The following is a 19,521-nucleotide window of genomic DNA, read 5'->3' as shown; positions in this document are numbered from 1 at the left end:
AGAACAAACCAGCTGTCCCAATGCTCTGGTACCGATGATCCCGACGAACTGGCCCGGCAGGACGAACCCGGAATGCCCTACGATGAGCCCCAGTGGATATGGATGCCGACTACTTGATTAGGTCATATATAAGCTGCTGCAGATGCTAGGACCACAAGTGTAGTCCCGAGAATAGTCTCCATGTGAGCCTGACTGACAATCCACTATAACTGCAAGCAGAGTCGCTAAGTATTTCCGCGATAGTCCATGGCTCTAAATAACCGGTGGAGCCAGTTAAAAGCAAGCCTTTGGTAGTGGCAGTCGTACTAAAAGTCTCTAGTGCGGAAAACTCTCATTCCGACCAATGGAAATAGTGTAATCTCAATGTCGGTCCACAACGATTCGTATAGTCGAGACGACCTCTGCAACTATAGTCTCAAGAGACTTAGTCCGGTAAGCACTATCCTGCATAGTTCTGGCATCGCTGTTTGAAAAACCGATGATACTATGCGCATCTCGCACCCTGTAAAATATTCCTCCTGTTAGAAATGCCGACAGACTAACGTGATACCCGAGGTTAAGTGAAGTATCGCCTGACTGCCAACGAGAACCGCACGAGGGTGTGAGTGCCCTGTGGATCTTTATAGGCAGCTTTCTGAGTTGTATGATGCTGACTCTCCACGTTCCCCAGCGTGGAGAGAGTGGCTCTCCAACCCTCCATTCCCCAAATTTTGTCACATCAATTTTCCCCACAAAGAAACTCAGAGTTACTCGGACTTGCTTATCACGGAACCCATTTCCCAGACATGGTGTCAACATGCTTCATCTTCCTTGGTTCACACAACAGCGACCCATAATACCGAAGCGACCAGGCTGGACGCCGTCGCTGCCGATTGTCGGATTCTCACCGCCTATGGTGCCGTGTTCTCCAACACCATGGTGCCCTGCAGAGCAGCGAGCACCCTCTCTCCCCAAGTACATCACCAGTGATGACCCTAGTTCGACTCCAAGATGGCATCCACTTTCGCCTCGTGGCTGCATCGTGGTTGGACTTGCATGAGGAATATAAACCCCTGGTGACGGACATGGCATGGTTCCTTTGTGCGTTTTTTCGATCCCAATCTGTTGGATCTGACTTGATCGTCCCAAGTCTGTTTCGCTTTCTTCAACATGGGCTTGTTCAGGCATGACGCGGGAGACGTGGTTGACGCCTCGCACTCCGCAAAGGCCAACACGTACAACTTCTCCGTCGTCTTCTTCAGCGCGCTCGGTTCCTTTACGTATGGGTACAACTCGTCCATCATCGGTTCCGTCTTTGGTTTGCCCGCGTTCTGGGACTATTTTGACCTTTCTCTCACGGGGCCCAACGCCAACAAGGGAAATGACATGATCGGCGGTAAGTGGCAAGCAAGGGTTCACTGGCGGTCTTTTTTTTTGGCATATGCCCTGACAATGCGAACTAGCTGCCAATGGTCTCTTCGCCGGGGGTGGCATTATCGGTGCTCTTATTGTCAACTGGATTCTCAACAAACTCGGTCGCTGCAGATCTATTCAGATCGTCTGCACCATCTGCGTTATCTCGGCTGCGATTCAAGGCGGGGCGGCTCATATTGCCATGTTTCTCGTTGGGCGTTTCCTCAATGGTGTCGGTGTTGGCATGATCCAAGTCACGGTGCCTGCATACATGGTCAGTTCGATTTCGTTTGAATTGAAAGGTGCCACTATACTGACGTCCGCCCTAGTCGGAGCTATCGCCAGCAAAGCAACGAGGTCGAATGACAGGTAATTAACCCTGATGCTGGTAGTCTCCCTTTGGACTTGGTTCTGACATTCGACCCAAGGTTCACACGGCGTTCTGGTCGTCTGCGGCTACGTGAGTCTTAGATCTTGTAACCCTTTCGCCATTGATTGTTGCTCTAACCAAACACCTTTCAGGGAGCTGCCGCATTTACCGGTCTTGGCTGCTACTTCGCAGCGCCCCAAGTCCAGTGGCGACTATGTCTCAGTCTGCAGATTGTCGCGCCCCTGGTCCTCCTCATCGGCTCGCCGTGGCTGCCTGAATCGCCTCGATGGCTCATTTCGAAGAACCGGGAGCTGCAAGCGCTCGAGATCCTCCAAAAACTGCACTCGCGACCAAACGATCCCGCCGGGCTGGCGGCCAAGGAGGAGTTCTACCAGATCTCGAAGCAGATCGAGCTGGAGAACGCGACGGGTGTGCACGGGATCTGGGGCATGCTCAAGCGCGCCTCGTATCGCAAGCGGATATACTCGGGTCTCCTGGTGCAGTATGTTTTCGATCCCCCTCTCCCCTTCTTCCCCTAATATTTGTATATCTTCTGTCCTAACCAACGCTCTCGTGCAGATGCGCTGCTCAGTCGACTGGCGTCTTGGTCATCAACAACTATCAAGTGCTGCTGTACAACAATCTCGGTCTGTACGGATGGCTCCCGTTGCTCCTGTACGCCATCTACACGTCGTGGGCGGCGTTCATGAACTGGATCAACGCCATGCTGCTTGACCGGCTAGGCCGGATCCCCATCATCACCTTCGGCCTGAGCGGCTGCATCTGCATGATGATCATCGAGACGGCCATGGTGGCCACGTACGCGGGGACCGACAACAAGGGCGGCAACGCCGCGGGTGTTTTGTTCCTGTTCCTCTTCGTCACGTTCTACGGTGGCAGCCAGGACGCCAGCAGCTACGTGTACTGCAGCGAGATCTTCCCGACTGGTGTGCGCGCCCACGGACTGGGCACCTCGATCGCCGGTCTCTTCGCCTCGACGCTGCTGTACACTGAGGTCGCGCCGACCGCGTTCGCCGACATTGGATGGAAGTAAGTTTTGTCCTGTCCTTTTGGCTCTTCCTCTTGAGTCTTGTTCTCTCTATTTCTCTCCTTTCTTTTCTCCCATGTGCGATCGCGGTTGTGTGATCATGCTTGCTGACTGGTATACGCTAGATACTACCTCGTCTTCATCCTCGTGCCGGCAGCCTGCCTTCCGTTCCTGTGGCGCCTCCCCGAGACAAACGGCCTCTCGCTCGAAGAGATTGCCGCAAAGTTCGGCGACGAGGTTGCCGTCGACCTGTCCCATCTCGACGAGGAGCGGCGACGCGCGCTCGACGAGCGTCTGTTGGCAGTCGGGGTCAATATCGGTAGCACGCCTTCGAGCGAGAACGAGGCTGAGGGTAAAGTGACCGTGGTGGCTGACCATCAAGAGGCGGTCTTGAAAGGTGAATGATGGATGAGATGTTGGCATCTACAAAGGGGGCAGAAGACAACCACCGTAGCATCACTGTTATTACAGTAGATGCGATTGCTCAGCTCAGTAGATTATGTGGTAGATCGTTTGGATCCAGACTATCTAGCCGCACTTGCCTCTCTCTGCCGTCGTCTTGAATCTGTGCTGCATATATTCTCCGACTAGGCACCAATCCATTGACGCCCTGCACTGTCTCTCAGTAGGTATAGTTCCGGTTTTCGCCTGTGGTCTAGCGTAGGTGAACAACGTCAAATGTTCCAGAGAGTCTGGGTCCGGGGATCATTGACAATTGGATCCCCATGACATCCATCAGTTGTTCGGGCAGACAGTCAGTCAGTCACTCAGGGAGGCTGCCTTGAAAGGTATATGCGTATATGTAGGAGGCTGCACGAAGGAATGGACTGCTAAATTCGAAATGGGACGCCAGCAGCGTGATATGTAGTCGCTCGACCGATCGTGCAGGGTGTTGCCGACCTCGGGGCACTCTCAAACAGAAGTAACGGAGCAGAATGGCGGATGAGAACGACACATGTACAAGACCCCAGAGGTCTGCCTACCTTGCATCCTCACAGAGCATTCTTCACATTCCTTTGTATTGCAGGGCCTTCCAGAGAAGCGGCTGAAGAGCAATTCCTTCTCACTGCTTCAATTGTTGGCTTGGGAACGGTGTGGGGAGCTGCGTCGTTCGTAGCCTTCAACAAAGATGGAGATAAGAAGTCCAAGGCATGATGGCTAGCGACGGTCAACACTCTGGACAGGTTTCGCATATACAGGAAATTTGAAAGTAGGATTTCGACCTAGGCAAGCAATGCCTTCGTGTCAGGTCTTCTGGGGAGGTCCACACACTCTCTCTTCACGTGTCTCTGGAGTGCTCGGACGATAGATATCATCGTGTAATCATAAAAGAGTCAGAGGCTAGGGAACGAGACGATTGCGACTTCCATTGTTCAGCCTCATCGGCATATACAATAACACACGGTCTTTGTGCAACGAAGACACTATGACGGAAATAGATCTGGTCTCTCGTGCATAACAGCCCCGGCGTATCCTCCAGACCTTTCGGCAGTGAGAGCTACGCGCAAGCAAAGCACTGTGCACGAGTAAGAACACATCCAAAGTGGCTTATCGAAAGGCGAACCAGAACAGTCGAAGGGATCATTTAGACGTCGAAAGCGGATCCGGCGCCTAAATGTTTCTCGTTTGTTTTTTCCTTTTTTTTTTCCTTCTGGCTGTGCCGACGTAGATAGGTGCGAGGTAGAAGCAAACAATCTTGGCTGGTCTAGCGCATCAGCCCTGTGATCTCGGTACTTGATCAAAGTACCGGACCGGGAAGGGGTCGTCATGTTTTGGGTAATATACTAAACGAATCCAAGTGCGATGAACGCTGTGATGAACTGCCGGGACCTCCCTCAAGATCCATCGAGTCTCGGATAGAGAACCTTCAAGTGTGCAGTTTTGAAATTTTACCTTTTGGCCAAGGGGATGGTGGTCGTGGTGGTCGTGGTGGTTGTAGTGGTCACGATGGTGTCAGCGCCGGCAACTCTCCTTGTCGCTAATCAAACAGAAAATTACAGAAGGCAGAGAGAGCAAGAGCCTCGCCGGTCCCGGTTGGAGCCCTGGGATCAACACCATCTCTGCATCTTGAATGGGTGTGAATGGTCACAAGGCCCGGGGAGAATGCCCATTGTTCGCTTCTACTACTACTTTGTACATAATTGTCTTTCACACGTGTCGACTACAAGCACTAGGGTAATGCGAGGCTGCCCCAGGAAATGCGGTACAGGCTCCAAAACTCGGGGTAGGAGAAGGCGGAAAGTGGGAAAATGGCGACGGGGGACGAAGATGGTATAGGTAGTCTTTGTCCCCTTTTACGAGAGGGAGGTCTTTAGTGTTATTATTATTATTATTTATTATGCATGATTCACATTGTGGCTGTTTTCACTGGCAAAGGATGATGAAGAGGAGAGGAGCTTCACCGAGGGGGGAAAACGCCACATACTCTCCGTAGCCACTCCCACCACCTCCTCATCTTCCTCTTCCAGGCTCCCTCCTCCTCGCCGTCGTTGTGGTCCCCGGGTGCGGGACCCCCAGATTCGGACACAAACTCCACTTTGTGGCTCTTCGTTGTCCGGACTCTGGGACACCATCACCGCCTAAAAAACCACAATTATTGGAGCTGTGAGCTGTGGCTGGTCATCTCCTCCTACTCCTACTCCTAGGTGGTCAATCAAACTTGTTCCAGCTCATTCTCCTACATCGGAACTGTCAATCTCTCTCGGCTGAGATAAACCATCGGCATTTCAATCTTTTGATACAAATATACGAGGATTTCATAAGCACCCAATATTAGGGGGAACCGCCCAGGGGGGGGGGGATGCTAGGGGGTGCTTCTACCGGACGCCCGCCACTTGCCAGCCTACCAGCCTCTCATACAGGACTGAGTCAGAGCTCGGCAGATCCTTGGACGAAATAAACCCGTCGATGGGGAAGTCATCAAGGCGTCACTAGCATCGACTACTCGGGCCTAAACAGGGGGTGTTTGGTCATGGCTTCAGCACTCCTCCGTCCGACTCTACTATTCTGTTCTGGAGCAAAGGTTCAAGCAACGGCAGTTGTACTTGATCACGCACCATAAACCCGCGATTGGTCCATCTTCCCTGGTCCCCCCCCCATGGGCACCGGAACAGACCCACGGCGCCTGGACTGGACACCTGGACCACCTGGACGACTCTCGGCGAACTGGGGCAATTCCGTCGACTGGTCTGCCTGCCCCATGGGGCGAGATCATTGGAGAAACGTCTATCTTGGACACCCACGCGAACGAAGCTTTCGAGCTGGGTTTCCTGCATCCTGCCAGACTCCCTTATGCACGAGGTCGAATAATAAATTGCCAAACGAGCCAGATTCAATGAGGGGCCGAGGGCTTTGGGCATATTAAGTACAAGTAGTCGCGTCAGACCACTACATCGACATCTTCTCCTCGACTCTACACTCGATTCTTCCCGTCGCCCAAACAAACAAACAGCCTCTGGTTCCCTTTGGTCCTCTGGACGGACAGAACTCGGCTGTTAGACAAGACAATATCATCACATCCCCGAGTGGTTCAACCTCTTTGGTGGTCGCAGCCCTGCAACAATGGGTCTCGGCGTCCTGGAAGGCAAGCACGCTTTTCTCTCCTACGGTCGGCGGCGAACTGACATCGACCAGACAGGAAGCTGGACCACGTCCCCGGCACGGTCCTACTAAACGACGAAGCCGCGCACTCGGAAGAGATCACCTCAGGGCTCAAGCACGGAAAGGGTTCGGATGCTCATATCGTGCTGTCGCCTCAACCCAGCGAAGACCCCAACGAGTAAGTTGCGCGTGCCTTGTACCTCGTACCCCGGATAGATCGTCCGTTCCTCTCCTCGCGTCGAGAATGTGGGCTGATTCGCACATGTACAGTCCCTTGAACTGGCCACTATGGAAGAAGGAAGTCATCATCGCCATCCTCTGCTTCGGCTCGATGCTTAACGCCGGCACCAATGTAAGCGAACAAGCGAGCGACGAGGCGGTGAAGCCAATGGTTTCTGAACTTTGTGGTGTTGCTTAGGGCCCTTTCCTCAACGCGTCGTATTTCGAAATGTCTCAGGAGCTGAACACGGATATAACGACTGTTGTCTTGGTTTCTGGTTACAATCTTTTGGCTGCAGGATGTATTGGACCATTCGGTACGTGACCTCCAGAGGATCTTCCCCGGGTGAGAAAGACCAAAGACTAACGAGGGCGCCTCTCTTGTGTCTAGTCTCGGCTTTCAGTCGCAAATATGGTAAAAGGCCAGTCTTTCTCGTGTCGACGCTCTTCGATATTGTCGGAACGGCCATCGGCGAGGCCAAAATCTCGTACAAATATCTGCTGGCCGCCCGCATCGTCCAAGGGTTTTCGACGTCCGCCTTCGAGTCCCTGATCGTGTCCGCCGTGGGTGACATGTACTTTGTGCACCAGCGAGGTCTGCGCATTTCCATCATCAACTTCATCCTCAACTCGGCCTCGAGTCTGGCGTCGGTCATTTGCGGCCAGGTGTTCCAGAAGCTCGGCTGGCTGTGGCTGTTCCACATGTTCCAGATCTTTTTGGTCGTGCAGTTCGTGCTCATGTTCCTCTTCTGCCCCGAGACGACGTACATCCGCGACACGCGCTACAACACCGACACCGCCGTCGACGAGAAGCTCCAGGACCTGGCCGTGATCGAGGCCACGCACAAGGAAATGGTGGGCGAGCCCGGCCAGGGCGAGCGCACAGATATCCCCAAGAAGAAGACGTTTGTGCAGGAGCTCGCCGTCTGGACGGGCGTCTACTCGCACGACAATGTCTTGAAATTCTTGTTTGGACCCTTTTTGACTCTCCTCAACCCGGCGGCCTGTTATGCCGTTATCGCGTCTGGCGTGCTCAACAGCTGGTGAGTTTTGGTTCACCATGAAACCATCGAACCGCCCTCCACATCATGCGGAAATGCTCCATCCACCAAATTTCTAACCGCTCATCAGGTATGTCGGATCCGCCATCATCCTGGCCGGCATCTTCTCCGGCCCTCCGTGGATGTTCAACGCCTCGCAGATCGGATACGTGGGATTCGGTCCTTTTATCGGCGGCTTGATTGGATCCATCATCACCGGCGTCACCAGCGACTACGTGATCAAATACCTCGGTCGCAAGAACAAGGGCGTCTAGTAAGTCCCCTCCATTTATCTTCCTCGCTCCTCCCCTCTCTCCCTCTCTGGGACAACCCGAAACTGACATGCCTGGGGGCACCATTTTAGCGAACCTGAATTCCGTCTGTGGTTCATGGCCCCAGCCGGCGTCGCGTGTGGCTTGGGGATGTTCCTGTTCGGCTATACCCTGGAGGTGGGCGCCGCGGCCGAGCTGTGCGCGTTCCTGCAGGGAGTCATGATGGTGGGCGTGTTGATTGGGATTTTCGCGACGCTGTCGTACGGTCTGGACTCGTTCCGGGAACAGAGCAACGAGATTTTTGTCATGAACATGCTGTTCAAGGTGCGTTGCTACAGCCCACTATTTTTTTTCCCCTTTCTCTCTCCCGTTTTTACCATCTGGCAAAACCTTCTAACACTCTTCCCCCGCTTACAGAACTTCATGTTCTACGGCCTCTCCAACTACGCCAACAACTGGGTCGCCGACAGCGGGCCTGAGCAGATCATGTACGTCTTTGGCGGCACCTCGATCTTCCTCTCCCTCCTGGCAATCCCCGTGTACATCTTCGGCAAGCGCCTGCGCAGCTGGTGGGCCCGGCACGACCTGTTCAAGACGTTGAAGATGGAGACGCACGGGCCCGTCAGCGAGATGGGCTAGTGTTACCGTGTACAGTTTGTTCGCGCTCTGCTCATGTAGAGGGGTGAGGGGGTTTGATGGTGACTACCGCAATCGACCGACCGACCGACTTTTGAGACGGAGAGATTATCTAGATTTCTGGACATTTCGAGGTCGAGATGGTTAGGTAGAGGGGTGTCAACCTAGGGGAAGTAGGGGGTAATGTTCTACGAGTACAGTACTTGCAGTGTTTTGTGTCGAGCTAGCGCAGCATGTCCCTCCAGATGTACCTACCCAGTAAGGGAGACATATATCCAGACAGACAGATATACCTACATGGCCTTGTCTGACCCTGTCCAACGAGGTGCAGCTATCCAGGTCTCGTTCCAAGGTGCGTCCAAAGAGAACGGCATGTAGGTGGCGACGCCGTCCTCTCCTCTAGGATTCCATTCTCCTTTTTGCTCCCCATCTCCCTTTCGCCGTTCCCTTTCCCTTTGCTTTGCTTTGCTCCTGATCCCCTTCGCTTCGCCCATTACAGCTCCTGGATCTAGTCTGCCCATCCCGGCCCCCGAGGAGCGAGTACTCTTTCAATAGTATAGTCTATAGCCTATAGACTATATCTCACCAATGCTAGAAGATGTGCGTAGTATAGCATGGTATGCCTGTACCGAGCATACAGAATGATTGGTGCTCTTCTCGGCCGAGGATGTTGCACCTCTCACCTCGCACCTCGCACCTTTCGCATCACGCAGTGGCTCGGTCTCGGCTTTATGCAATACACACATACGTCCATACTCGGTACAATACCTGCCGTCGCAACTAAATGTAGGTATGCCGCTGTCCTATCAACAGCGAGTCCTGGTACCCCGGTCTAGCACATGTCCAACTGGGCTGCGCCAGTGGCAGTGGCTGGTTACCAAGCAACTCCCAGGGATGATATGCACGGACATGTAACTGTAACCACAACAATCTGTAGCTGTCTGTGCATTACGACCGAGCGACACAGCTGAACTGGCACTCAACCGATACTCAACTACCCCCGTTAAGAGGCGGGGTGTACTCGGTCAACCGTCACCATCGCCATCGAGAGCGAGATACTCACACACACACACATACACACTGATTGAGGACGCGAAAGGGGGAGAGAGAGAGAGAGAGAGAGAAAGTAACAATCAAGTCAGGATGGACTGGGTGACAGGCTCGGTGCCGCAGGAGAATGCCTGCTAACCAGGGCATACCCGGTTGTCGTACGTTGAGTTGGGACGCCTGACGACGACGGATGATAAGCCATTCGAGGACACCTCGACAGGTATATATATCAATACACGAGACGAAAGGTCTGGCTTGGACGCAGCAACACTTCTTTATCCATTGCGTAGTTCAAAGAGCTTTACCTCGCAAAGAATATCGCAAATTACCGACAGAAGAATTAAGACTACGACAACGACAAACGACGAAAGAGCAAGCCGCAATACACCTCCGCAGTTGACACTTTGACACAATCTCTCTCTCTCTCCATAACTTCAATATGTCGACCCCCGAAGTGGCCATCATCGGCGCGGGCCTCGCAGGTCTCACGTTGGCTCTGGCTCTGCATGAACAAGGCATCAAGGCCACAATCTACGAGTCCAGACCAGCGCCCCTCAACATCGGCGGTGCAGTCATGCTTTCCCCAAACGCCCTTAAGGTCTTGGATGCCTTGGGTTTGTACCAGGATGTCCGTGGCCGGGGCTACAACTTTGAACTTCTCAAGGTGGTCACAGTCGACGGCGACCTCGTCGAGACCTACGAGTTTGGCGGCAAGGAGAAATACGGCTACCAGGCAAACCGGTGCTATCGCCACGAGCTCATCGACGTGATATTGTCCAAGGTCAAGTCCCTGGGTATCCCCGTGGTGTTTGGTCGAAAGTACGCTCGTGTCGTCGAGGAAGCCGCAGACCACGTTGTCTGGGAGTCGGCTGATGGCACCCAATCCACCGTGTCCATCCTCGTCGGAGCAGATGGGATCCATTCGTCTGTCCGAAAATACCTCTATCCAGACGTGGAGCCAAAGTTCATCGGAATGGCAGGCATCACCTCGGCCGTTCCAGCGAGCCAAGTCACCTACCCCTACGGAAAGATTGACCAGCCCCTCACTATCACCGCTGAGGGCAAGGGTGCATTCGTGATCGCGCCTCAGAAACCGGACGCCTCGGAAATGTTCTTCGGGAGACAGAAGCGCATCGACGAGCTAAGCCGAGAAGGATGGGACAAGTTCCTTGCAGACAAAGAAGGCTTGGTCAAGTTCCTACAAGAAGACGCCGAAGTATTTGGCGAGGTCGCCGTCACTGCCACCGCGAAGATTCCGCATGACAAGATCAACGTTTGGCCATTCTACGTCATTCCGCCCTTGAACAGGTGGGCTTCCCAGAAGCGCAGGGTTGTTATTCTGGGTGACGCCGCCCACGCCATCCCACCCAGTGCCGGGCAGGGGATCAATCAGGCTTTCGAGGATGTATACATGTTCTCGCTTCTCCTGGCGGCAGCTCAGTCGGGCGGTGTCAATTTCGAGGATGCCTTGACGTTCTGGCAGGGGTTCCGTCAAGACAGGATCAACAAGATCTTGGAGCTGAACAAGCAGATTGACTTGAGGAGGATGCCGAAGAGTTCTCGCCCTGGCGATCTGGCGGATGAAGTCGTGCAGAAGGAGTTTGACTTGCGCTGGCTGTATGAGCCGGACTTTAAGGCGGAAGTGGAAAACTGGATCCGAAGCGCTAAGAGTTAGAGATCACAGAGACTCCCGCTACGAGATGGCTAGACAGGTGTAGCTGAGGGATATGGAGATAGCTGTGAGGGCAGGCTGCTGGAATGTGTGCAGAGCAGGAGGGGAGAGGATGGTCGATGCAGAGGCAAAAGCCATTGGCTATGAATTCACGATTTTCAAATGACACACAAATCCCTCTGTTGTCTTGGCGTCATTTGAAATTTCATTCCACCATCCGCGTTCACTTTCAATCCCATATACCGCGGAGTTGAGATTCCTTCTTACGAGTGAAATTGTCTGGTGAGAAAACAGCCGGCATCCTACCGAGTCAAGGCTGCTGCTGAGACCCTAGTCCCCATACATCAACATGGCCCCTTCGACAGAGCCTCACTTGGATGGCAGCGACAGTGACACTTCTTCCTTGTCAGATCCTCTAGATACAACCAACGATGAAGGCTGGGAGGATATCGAGCAAGACGAGGAGCCTCTCACTATCATCTCTCTGCTTGACGGAGCCACATTTCCTGACGCACAGAGCATGCTGGCCCATTGTCGAGACACCCATGGCTTGGATATCTGGAAGTTGAGGCAAGAATTCGGTAAACACTGAAGATCCATGTAGGAAGAGGGTTGATCGTGCTGACTCTGCCTCTTACTAGCCTTGGATTACCTAGGACTCGTCCGACTGGTCAACTACATCCGCACGGAGGTCAAGGCAGGCCATGCACGGCCTGACGTCTCGTCCAAGGCGCTGTTCGATGACGAAAAGTATCTCAAGCCCGTCCTAGAGGACGATGCCCTTTTGTACAGTCTCGACGATGTCTTCGAAGAGGATGTGAGCGGAGCTCCACTTTCCGAAGTCGAACAGCTTCGAGAACAACTGGAAACTCTACAGAGTCAATTCTCCGCCTATCGAGAACAGGTGCAGAACGCCATGCTGGATCGCATCGAGCAGTCGGCCCCTCCGCAAGAATCGAGCGCTTCGCTTGTGGATGCAGCACCCGAGTCAAAAGAACGAGGCAGCAACAACGCTGAGCAATTTGACAAGGCTTATTTCCAGTCATACTCGTACAATGCGATCCACGAATCGATGATTAAGGATCGCATACGTACCGACACGTACCGCGACTTCATCTACGACCACAAACACCTCTTCAAAGACAAGGTCGTCTTGGACGTCGGCTGTGGGACGGGAATACTGTCCATGTTCTGTGCGAAAGCGGGTGCCCGGCTCGTCATTGCGGTGGACAACTCGGGCATCATTGACAAGGCTCGCGAGAACGTCTTCACCAACGGCCTGCAGGACGTTGTAAAGTGCGTGCGGGGGAAGATCGAGGAGGTGACTCTGCCGGTGCCCAAGGTGGACGTGATTGTGAGTGAGTGGATGGGCTATTGTCTCCTATACGAGTCCATGCTCGACTCAGTCATCTATGCGCGCGACAAGTACCTTGCTGCGGATGGCTTGATGGTCCCTTCGCATGCGACGCTGCGCATCGCGCCACTGGCCGACTCGGACCTGAAGGCCTCGCACATTGACTTTTGGCGCGACGTGTACGGGTTCGACATGACGGCGATGCTGGAGAAGGCACACGAAGAAGCCCTGGTCCGGGTAGCCGACGAGAAGGAACTGGCCGGGGAGAGCGTCGCGTTTCTCGAGTTGGATCTGCACCGGACCACAGTGGATGACTTGACCTTTACCAAACCCTTCGCGACGACGTGGAAGGACGGGTTCAAGATCCTCGAAGGCTTCGTCATCTGGTTCGACATATTCTTTCAGACGTCGCGTTCTGAGGGTATCGCGGCAGGCATGACAGCCGCCGAGGCCAAGGAGAAAGGCGTGGTCGCGTTCTCGACGGGACCCCATTCGGAAGCGACGCACTGGCAACAAGGGATTTTCCTGATCAAGGACCCCGTGGACGAGTTTGTCGGCGGAGACAGCATCACCGGCGAAGTGACGTACCTGAAGAAGCAGGGCCAGGAGCGGTCATTGGACATTGACATTGCATGGACCAAGGTGGGCGTCGTGAGCGACAAGGACAAGGAAAAGGACAAGCAGCGGGTGAAGAAGCAGAGGTGGATCCTGGATTGAGATTCTTTGCCGTTTGCCCCTCTCGTCGACACACGATAGAGTATCAACATTCACCTTTTCACCTGCATGTGGCATATTCGTATGCTGCATACTCAATGCCCACTGGCCTGAACCTAGGGCCATTGTCGATGCCAGTGAGTGAGTGAGTTTGGCAAGCGATTCACACTCTACGAGTACGAGTACGAGCACGAGTGCCTTCGGTGCTTCGCTCGGCGCCTCGGCGTTTGCCCAGGGATGCTGGCAGACTGGGTCTGGTCAAGTATGTACTGTAGATAGATACCTAGCTAGATGGTACCTACATGTACCTGCCTGGTTACATACATGGAGAGATCCTCTGGCGCTTTACCTCAGATACCTCGAGTACCTTGTGCACCCAAGTCAGTACCTATGTACCCAAGTACCCAAGTACCTATGTAAGTCGACGCAAAGCCCACGGAGATATCTCGCTATCTCCCTATCATCCCCCAAGCCCCCTCCTGTCCCTGCCCCCCTCTCTCTCCTCTCCTTTAACCTCCGGTCACACAACTTGCAAGTCGCCCCGTCAAGCCCGGTGCCGGCCTCACTACCTGAGTACTAGGCAGGGTGGCATCGTCATCACCTCGCGACAATTACCCGTTACGGAAAAGTGCCGCGGTGTCTGCCTGGGTCTGCCTACCTCGCCCTCAATTCCATGAGCTGTATCGCGCACCGACACCGAATACGATACGAGGTCCTTGAACCCCTGGTGCGCATGATATCCCAGACAAACAGACAAATCAAACAACACTGAAAAGGAATTGGTTGATTTCTTGACTCGGACTTTTGCCAAAAGATCTCGGCGCCGCCCCTGAAAACCCTGACCGTCCGGCCCGGTTTGTGGGTTATAGAGGGTGTGGGTGAGGGTGCAGAATACCCCTATATAATCCCTCGTTGAGCGAGAGATGGAGAGCGGTGGCTTTGTGTCTTGAAGTTTATACCCAGGTGACACTTCAGCCTGCCTACTTTCACACACTTACATATAATTTCTTGCCCCGTCCGTGTGTGTGTGTGCGCGCGCACGCCATTTCCACTAAATTGAGCGCAGCTGGTCTCAATCGTGACGAGAACAATCTCTACACCCAGTCAACAGCGCTTTCGCTCATCACTCACGGTGCACAGCATTCCCATCGAGGCGGGGGGAGGAAAAGACAATGTCAGACAACAATCCCCTCGCTGGTGCCGCCACCGGTTCGAGGTTCATGCACCCATCCCTAATCTACAAACCGGAGTTGGAGCAGGTACCATCACAGATCGCGACGCTGCTGGCCGAGTACTCCGGGATCCTGCCCGAGGCACAGACAGAGCATATCAAGACGGTGCGCGACCGGGCCTTCAAGTCGCACCCATACCCGTGCCTGGGCCGCTGGCGGTTCCTCGAGCTAGACCTGTCCAGCCACCCCTTGTACCACGGCTACATCGTGCCGAAGATGGCCAAAGAGCCAAAAGGCACCGACGGACAGAAGAACCCGGACTGGATTTTCCTAGATCTGGGCTGTTGCTTGGGGCAGGACGTCCGCAAACTGCTCTTCGACGGCGGTGATGCCAGCCGCATCTACGGCGCGGACCTGCGCCCAGAGTTCATCGAGGTGGGGTATGAGCTGTTCCGGGACGAAGACAGGTTCCCACGCGCCGAACACTTCATCGCCCCGGCCGACGTTTTCGATTTCTCGCCCGAGAGCGAGCTGAGCAAAAAGTGCGATGGCCGGGTCGGCATCCTGCATTCCACCTCGGTCTTCCATCTCTTCGACTGGGACCAACAAGTCACCATGGCGCGCCGGTGCTTACAGTTGATGACCACCAACAACGGCCGGGTGCTGATCTGCGGATGTCAGGTAGGCAACGAGAACCCGGGCGAATTCCCTCGGCGCTTGGGCGGAGGCTCGCGCTACAGACACAATGAAGCCAGTTGGAAGAGGATGTGGGACGAGGTCATCCGTCAGGAATCGACCAAGTACAAGATCAAAAATGTAGAGGCTGGCGCGACTTTATTGGGGAGGAACGTGGATCGTCTCAGGGAGGAATTGGCAGCGCAACATCAGGCTCAAGGGCAAGATCGAGAGGCAGGCACCACAGAAGGGGAGGAGGGCAACAATGAGCTCAGGCACATTGGGAGGCTGGAAGAAGGGTTCAGGTGGATGAAGTACTGGGTTTGGATTGATTTTGCGTAGACTCAAAGGGACCATCTGAAACGTCTTGCATTTTGAGCTGGTATCAGCAGGTGATCTGCCACAGACCCTCGATGGTGTGATCGTCCCTCAGTTATCGACGTAGAGACCGCGACTCGAGGACATGGTCACGCTTCATTCAATAGGTCAACCATTGTCTTGGGAGTCGAGTGGAGCACCCCTCGGATCGCCAACGGACCGTCAATGCTGGACTTACTCACCCGTGAGACAAAGTAAAAAATCCGCTTGAACTGCAACTTCAGCAATTCTCCAAGGCTACTGCACGCTTGAACCGGTTGGACTGGTGTCGGAGAGGGGAAGGAAAGGCCAACCGACACGCAGTGATGTGCTGGCAATGCACGTGAAATCCCAGTGAAGCACGATCTGCCCTTAGCGAGAAGCTTATGTTGCAGGAGCCATTCATTGTAACGGACGGATAAGCTGTTCGCGCATCCCCGTTGCCACCAGGTGATTAGCGACGGGCCGAACAGGTGAGCGACTTCACTGATGTACCTCTCGGGCTCGGCAACGTGAACAGTTACGGATCTGCCGATACATAAAGACGCCGTCGTCTCTCTCACTCGGAGGGAGAGTTAGTCATTCGGCTGCGACATTCGTGACTGTTTTCAATTCAGCGACTCCTTACCCAGCACAACTTCAGAAAGAAGAGACAAATTTGCTCAAATCACCTCGCCATGGGTTCAATAACAAACTCAGCCACGTCGACAGGTCCAGTCCCAGGGCTGTTATGGGTCACCACTAGCGTCCAGAAAAAGGACCTACCCGCCTCGCTGCTTGACGCGTGGTACGAAGAGCACATGGGCGACGTCCTGGCGTGTCCCGGCAACGGTGGACTTTTTCTGCGTTATAAAAACATTGATCCGAGCGCCGACACACACGTCGATCCAAAATTCGCAGAGCGCGGCACACCAGAAGCGTCTGAAAAGTGCATTGGCGAGACACTATGGCCTTACCTCGCCCTGGTGAAGCTGAGCGATCTAGCCTGGCTGACCAGCAAGCAATTCGACGACATGCCCAGAACTTCCAAGTTGTTGCCTCTTGAGGCGGACGGGTCGACTGGGAGTGCGTTCACCTGCTGGTGGGGAGCACTGCGAAGTTACGAAACTGTGGGCAAGATTGACGACACCACTGGAAGCACCAGCCGGCCCAAATACTTGCTTAGCGTACAGACGAGAACTGCAGATGAATCGATTTGGAAGGCCTTGGATGACAAGTACACGACGCAGCCAGGGTTTCGAGGATCAATCAGATATCGCATCGTGCAGGGGCTGTTGGAATTCGGAGAACCGGGCACGATGCCAGCCGGAATGGCGCTGTATCATTTTGACGGGGAAGCACCTCCCTCTGTGTTCACGGATGGCCATGTTGTCAGGACTGATGTATGGGAGCTGACAAAGGAGGCGGGTGATCTGTCCCTTCGTCTGTAGCGCAGCTCGAGTCAGTCAGTCGAGGATGATCACAAACTCGGGTGAAGTCGCAGGAGGCCAGATTCGGGTAGCGCATCTCACCTGCTTATGCCCGGCGCTGGGTTTAAAAAGGTGGCCGATTCTGCGGTGTGACGGGCAGAATCCGAAGATGACTTTGGCGAGGTTGATGGACGTTTGTTTGGGCTTCCAAAGCTGCGCGTTGATGGATTGAGCTGGCGTGGTGGCGTTGGAGGCGTGACGCAGCCTGCGGTGGGGCGAGTGCACGACCAACTGCACTTTCTCCTGCGCACTGCTCACCATCTCCAGCGCAGGTTGACTTGGTTGATGCAATCTTCTCTCCACTCTATTACAGAATGAACAGGTTTCTGGTTCAAACAATGCTTGTCTTATGTGCATGTTGCCCTCACGTCATTCCGCCAGCCTGAGACGGTTCACCCGAGTGTTGCCGGACAAGTGCTGGCCTAGAGTCCTCAAGACACAACGCCCTCCTTGTGAATACCGCCCTCGAGATGAGAATGTGGTCGACGACGTCCCTGGCCCAATATGTAAACTGAGCCCGCCATTGCGTCTTGACCAAACGTGAATGAGACCGTGCATCTGAAAACCCTCCCCCACGACATCCAGCAACACCTAGAATGGACGGGACTTTGTCAGGGTATTGGGGTCGAGCACAGAGACGATTGCTTTCAGAGACCCTCTATATGTCGAGTACGACCAAGCTTTCATGATCTCGAAGCTAGATATATCTTGATTCTGAATTTGTGCTGTCCAGAGTGCTATTTTGGAGTGGACTGGTTCGAACGGATGCAGCATAGGATCCAGAGATTCAGGTAACAGGAACAGAAATTGATCATGCGTGAATGAGTGAGTGCAGGTTGAAGGGCATGGGGAAAACCCAGTTCGTCTGATGTTTCAGATGTTGTGTGGCTAGAGACGCAAGTGTAAGCAATAGGAGAGATCTGAGCTATTCTTCACCTTTTATATTCGCCTTTCGTCCAGTCATGGCCCTCAGCGTTATGTTCGTTAAATAAGGAGATGTTTCGGACTGTCTGCGTCCAGTTGATATCACAAATGGTCAACACTCGGGGAGAAGTGGTATTGATTAATTGCTCGAGTGGAATAATCGATCTGTGCAACCAACCGAGGATGTAAGATCCAAGCCACCCAGGATCTGGGATCTCGCATCAGATGAGGGAAAAGCACACAGTTGGACGAGGGGTGGGGCAGCGATAGTTGTATCGGCCAGGAATATACGAGGTATCCCCGTGTCTTTTCTCTTGGAGGTTCCAATCTGTCCTTGGTCCAGTTTAAGGTGTATATTGCTCTCACAGCCGTATTTGAGGGCAGGTCTCGAATATCGAAATGTCTGTCACTGTTCTTTGGTCCCAAGGATAGCATTGAGAACAATATGGCTCTAGAATTCCAGTGGGGCAGTATTGACCAGTTCCTGATGTTAATCAAACCTAGATGCCTAGGTACTTGGACCACCAGAGTACATCCCAGGCGACCGGCCGTTTCCCGAGCTAGAGGGTGGCCCTGAAGTATATCACCATCTTGCATCTGTGGGACATAAACTGAGCAATGAGCATTGGACATAATTCATTTTTCGATATGCAGAGGAGTTATTTGCTCATAGCAGACATGCATGCAGCCTTCGCCCATCTAAAGTGCCCTCTATCAAGGCAAGGAGGAAAGGGGCAGCACGACGAGGGTACTTTGGAACGATGTGGTGGAGGAACAAAGGCTGAGGTCATGGTGGTGGACGCCACCCAGACGCTTCCCCTCATTTCGCTGACTAACGATTCAGTGAGAGGAATCGTCCACGTCGTACGAGGCACTTTCATAGTGCTAGATACCTAGGAGGGCACCCACGGGCACCCTCGGGCACTCATAGTCACTCACAAGGCACCGCGGCACCCAATGGGCATCCTAATAATACGTGCCTGTGCTGCTACCTCTGGGTGGTCATAACCCCGCCCGCCATGTTTGCTTTCTCGAAGCCTTCTTTTGTACGAGGCACCTAACTACGTGTGTGCAAGGATTACTCTGTACTTACTGCGCCATCACCTCGACTTCCTCCGCCTCCTCCTCATCCTCCTCCGCACAAACAACACCACTGCACACGGCCGCCATCAAGTGTGCCACCCAAAAGATGGGGCCTGCACGTGCCAAACAAGCCTCTGAAACGACCGAGTTCCCCAAACGCAGACAAAAGCCCCACGTCCAGAAAAGCACAAGCACACCAGGTCCATTCTCCCAAAACCACCAAAGCCCTCAACCAGTGGGACGCAGGCTAAATGAGGAGTTGCTCTCGCACAAATGCCGAGAGCAGAGGTACGGTATGGCAGCATGCCGATAGGCAGTAATGGACTATGGATTATCAAAAATGGGCATCTTCAAGCAAATCAACCTTTCCCCCGTACAAATCCTTCTGGGGATCGCAATATAATCCAGCTCCCCTCCACAAGTCACCCTGACATCGGTCTGAACCAGATGGTGGTCTGAGATTCCTACACAATT

At 53.8% G+C, this 19,521-nt stretch overlaps 6 protein-coding genes across 6 annotated transcripts; all 6 read left to right on the top strand.

The window, feature by feature from the left end:
- Positions 1 to 1,149: 1,149 nt before the first annotated feature.
- On the top strand, positions 1,150 to 3,215 carry Z517_03256 (uncharacterized protein; the record flags this gene model as incomplete). The annotated part of the gene is made up of 7 exons (XM_013432364.1): positions 1,150 to 1,375; positions 1,443 to 1,666; positions 1,722 to 1,761; positions 1,821 to 1,856; positions 1,919 to 2,264; positions 2,342 to 2,812; positions 2,936 to 3,215. The coding sequence occupies 7 exons, from the start codon at positions 1,150 to 1,152 to the stop codon at positions 3,213 to 3,215; spliced, it is 1,623 nt and encodes a 540-aa protein (XP_013287818.1).
- Positions 3,216 to 6,371: 3,156 nt separating this feature from the next.
- On the top strand, positions 6,372 to 8,580 carry Z517_03255 (uncharacterized protein; the record flags this gene model as incomplete). The annotated part of the gene is made up of 8 exons (XM_013432363.1): positions 6,372 to 6,417; positions 6,444 to 6,588; positions 6,681 to 6,762; positions 6,829 to 6,946; positions 7,021 to 7,672; positions 7,761 to 7,943; positions 8,034 to 8,265; positions 8,359 to 8,580. The coding sequence occupies 8 exons, from the start codon at positions 6,372 to 6,374 to the stop codon at positions 8,578 to 8,580; spliced, it is 1,680 nt and encodes a 559-aa protein (XP_013287817.1).
- A 1,486-nt stretch (positions 8,581 to 10,066) lies between these two features.
- Positions 10,067 to 11,302, top strand: Z517_03254 (uncharacterized protein; the record flags this gene model as incomplete). Its single annotated transcript, XM_013432362.1, has 1 exon — positions 10,067 to 11,302. One exon carries the CDS (start codon positions 10,067 to 10,069, stop codon positions 11,300 to 11,302), a length of 1,236 nt encoding a protein of 411 aa, XP_013287816.1.
- Positions 11,303 to 11,648: 346 nt separating this feature from the next.
- Positions 11,649 to 13,370, top strand: Z517_03253 (uncharacterized protein; the record flags this gene model as incomplete). The annotated part of the gene is made up of 2 exons (XM_013432361.1): positions 11,649 to 11,880; positions 11,941 to 13,370. 2 exons carry the CDS (start codon positions 11,649 to 11,651, stop codon positions 13,368 to 13,370), a joined length of 1,662 nt encoding a protein of 553 aa, XP_013287815.1.
- A 1,169-nt stretch (positions 13,371 to 14,539) lies between these two features.
- Positions 14,540 to 15,556, top strand: Z517_03252 (uncharacterized protein; the record flags this gene model as incomplete). The annotated part of the gene is made up of 1 exon (XM_013432360.1): positions 14,540 to 15,556. One exon carries the CDS (start codon positions 14,540 to 14,542, stop codon positions 15,554 to 15,556), a length of 1,017 nt encoding a protein of 338 aa, XP_013287814.1.
- Positions 15,557 to 16,248: 692 nt separating this feature from the next.
- On the top strand, positions 16,249 to 17,001 carry Z517_03251 (uncharacterized protein; the record flags this gene model as incomplete). The annotated part of the gene is made up of 1 exon (XM_013432359.1): positions 16,249 to 17,001. One exon carries the CDS (start codon positions 16,249 to 16,251, stop codon positions 16,999 to 17,001), a length of 753 nt encoding a protein of 250 aa, XP_013287813.1.
- Positions 17,002 to 19,521: the final 2,520 nt, after the last annotated feature.

Source organism: Fonsecaea pedrosoi, assembly GCF_000835455.1.
Source record: "Fonsecaea pedrosoi CBS 271.37 unplaced genomic scaffold supercont1.2, whole genome shotgun sequence".
Classification (NCBI taxonomy): Eukaryota; Fungi; Ascomycota; class Eurotiomycetes; order Chaetothyriales; family Herpotrichiellaceae; genus Fonsecaea; species Fonsecaea pedrosoi.
This window is presented reverse-complemented; position numbering and strand designations above follow the sequence as displayed.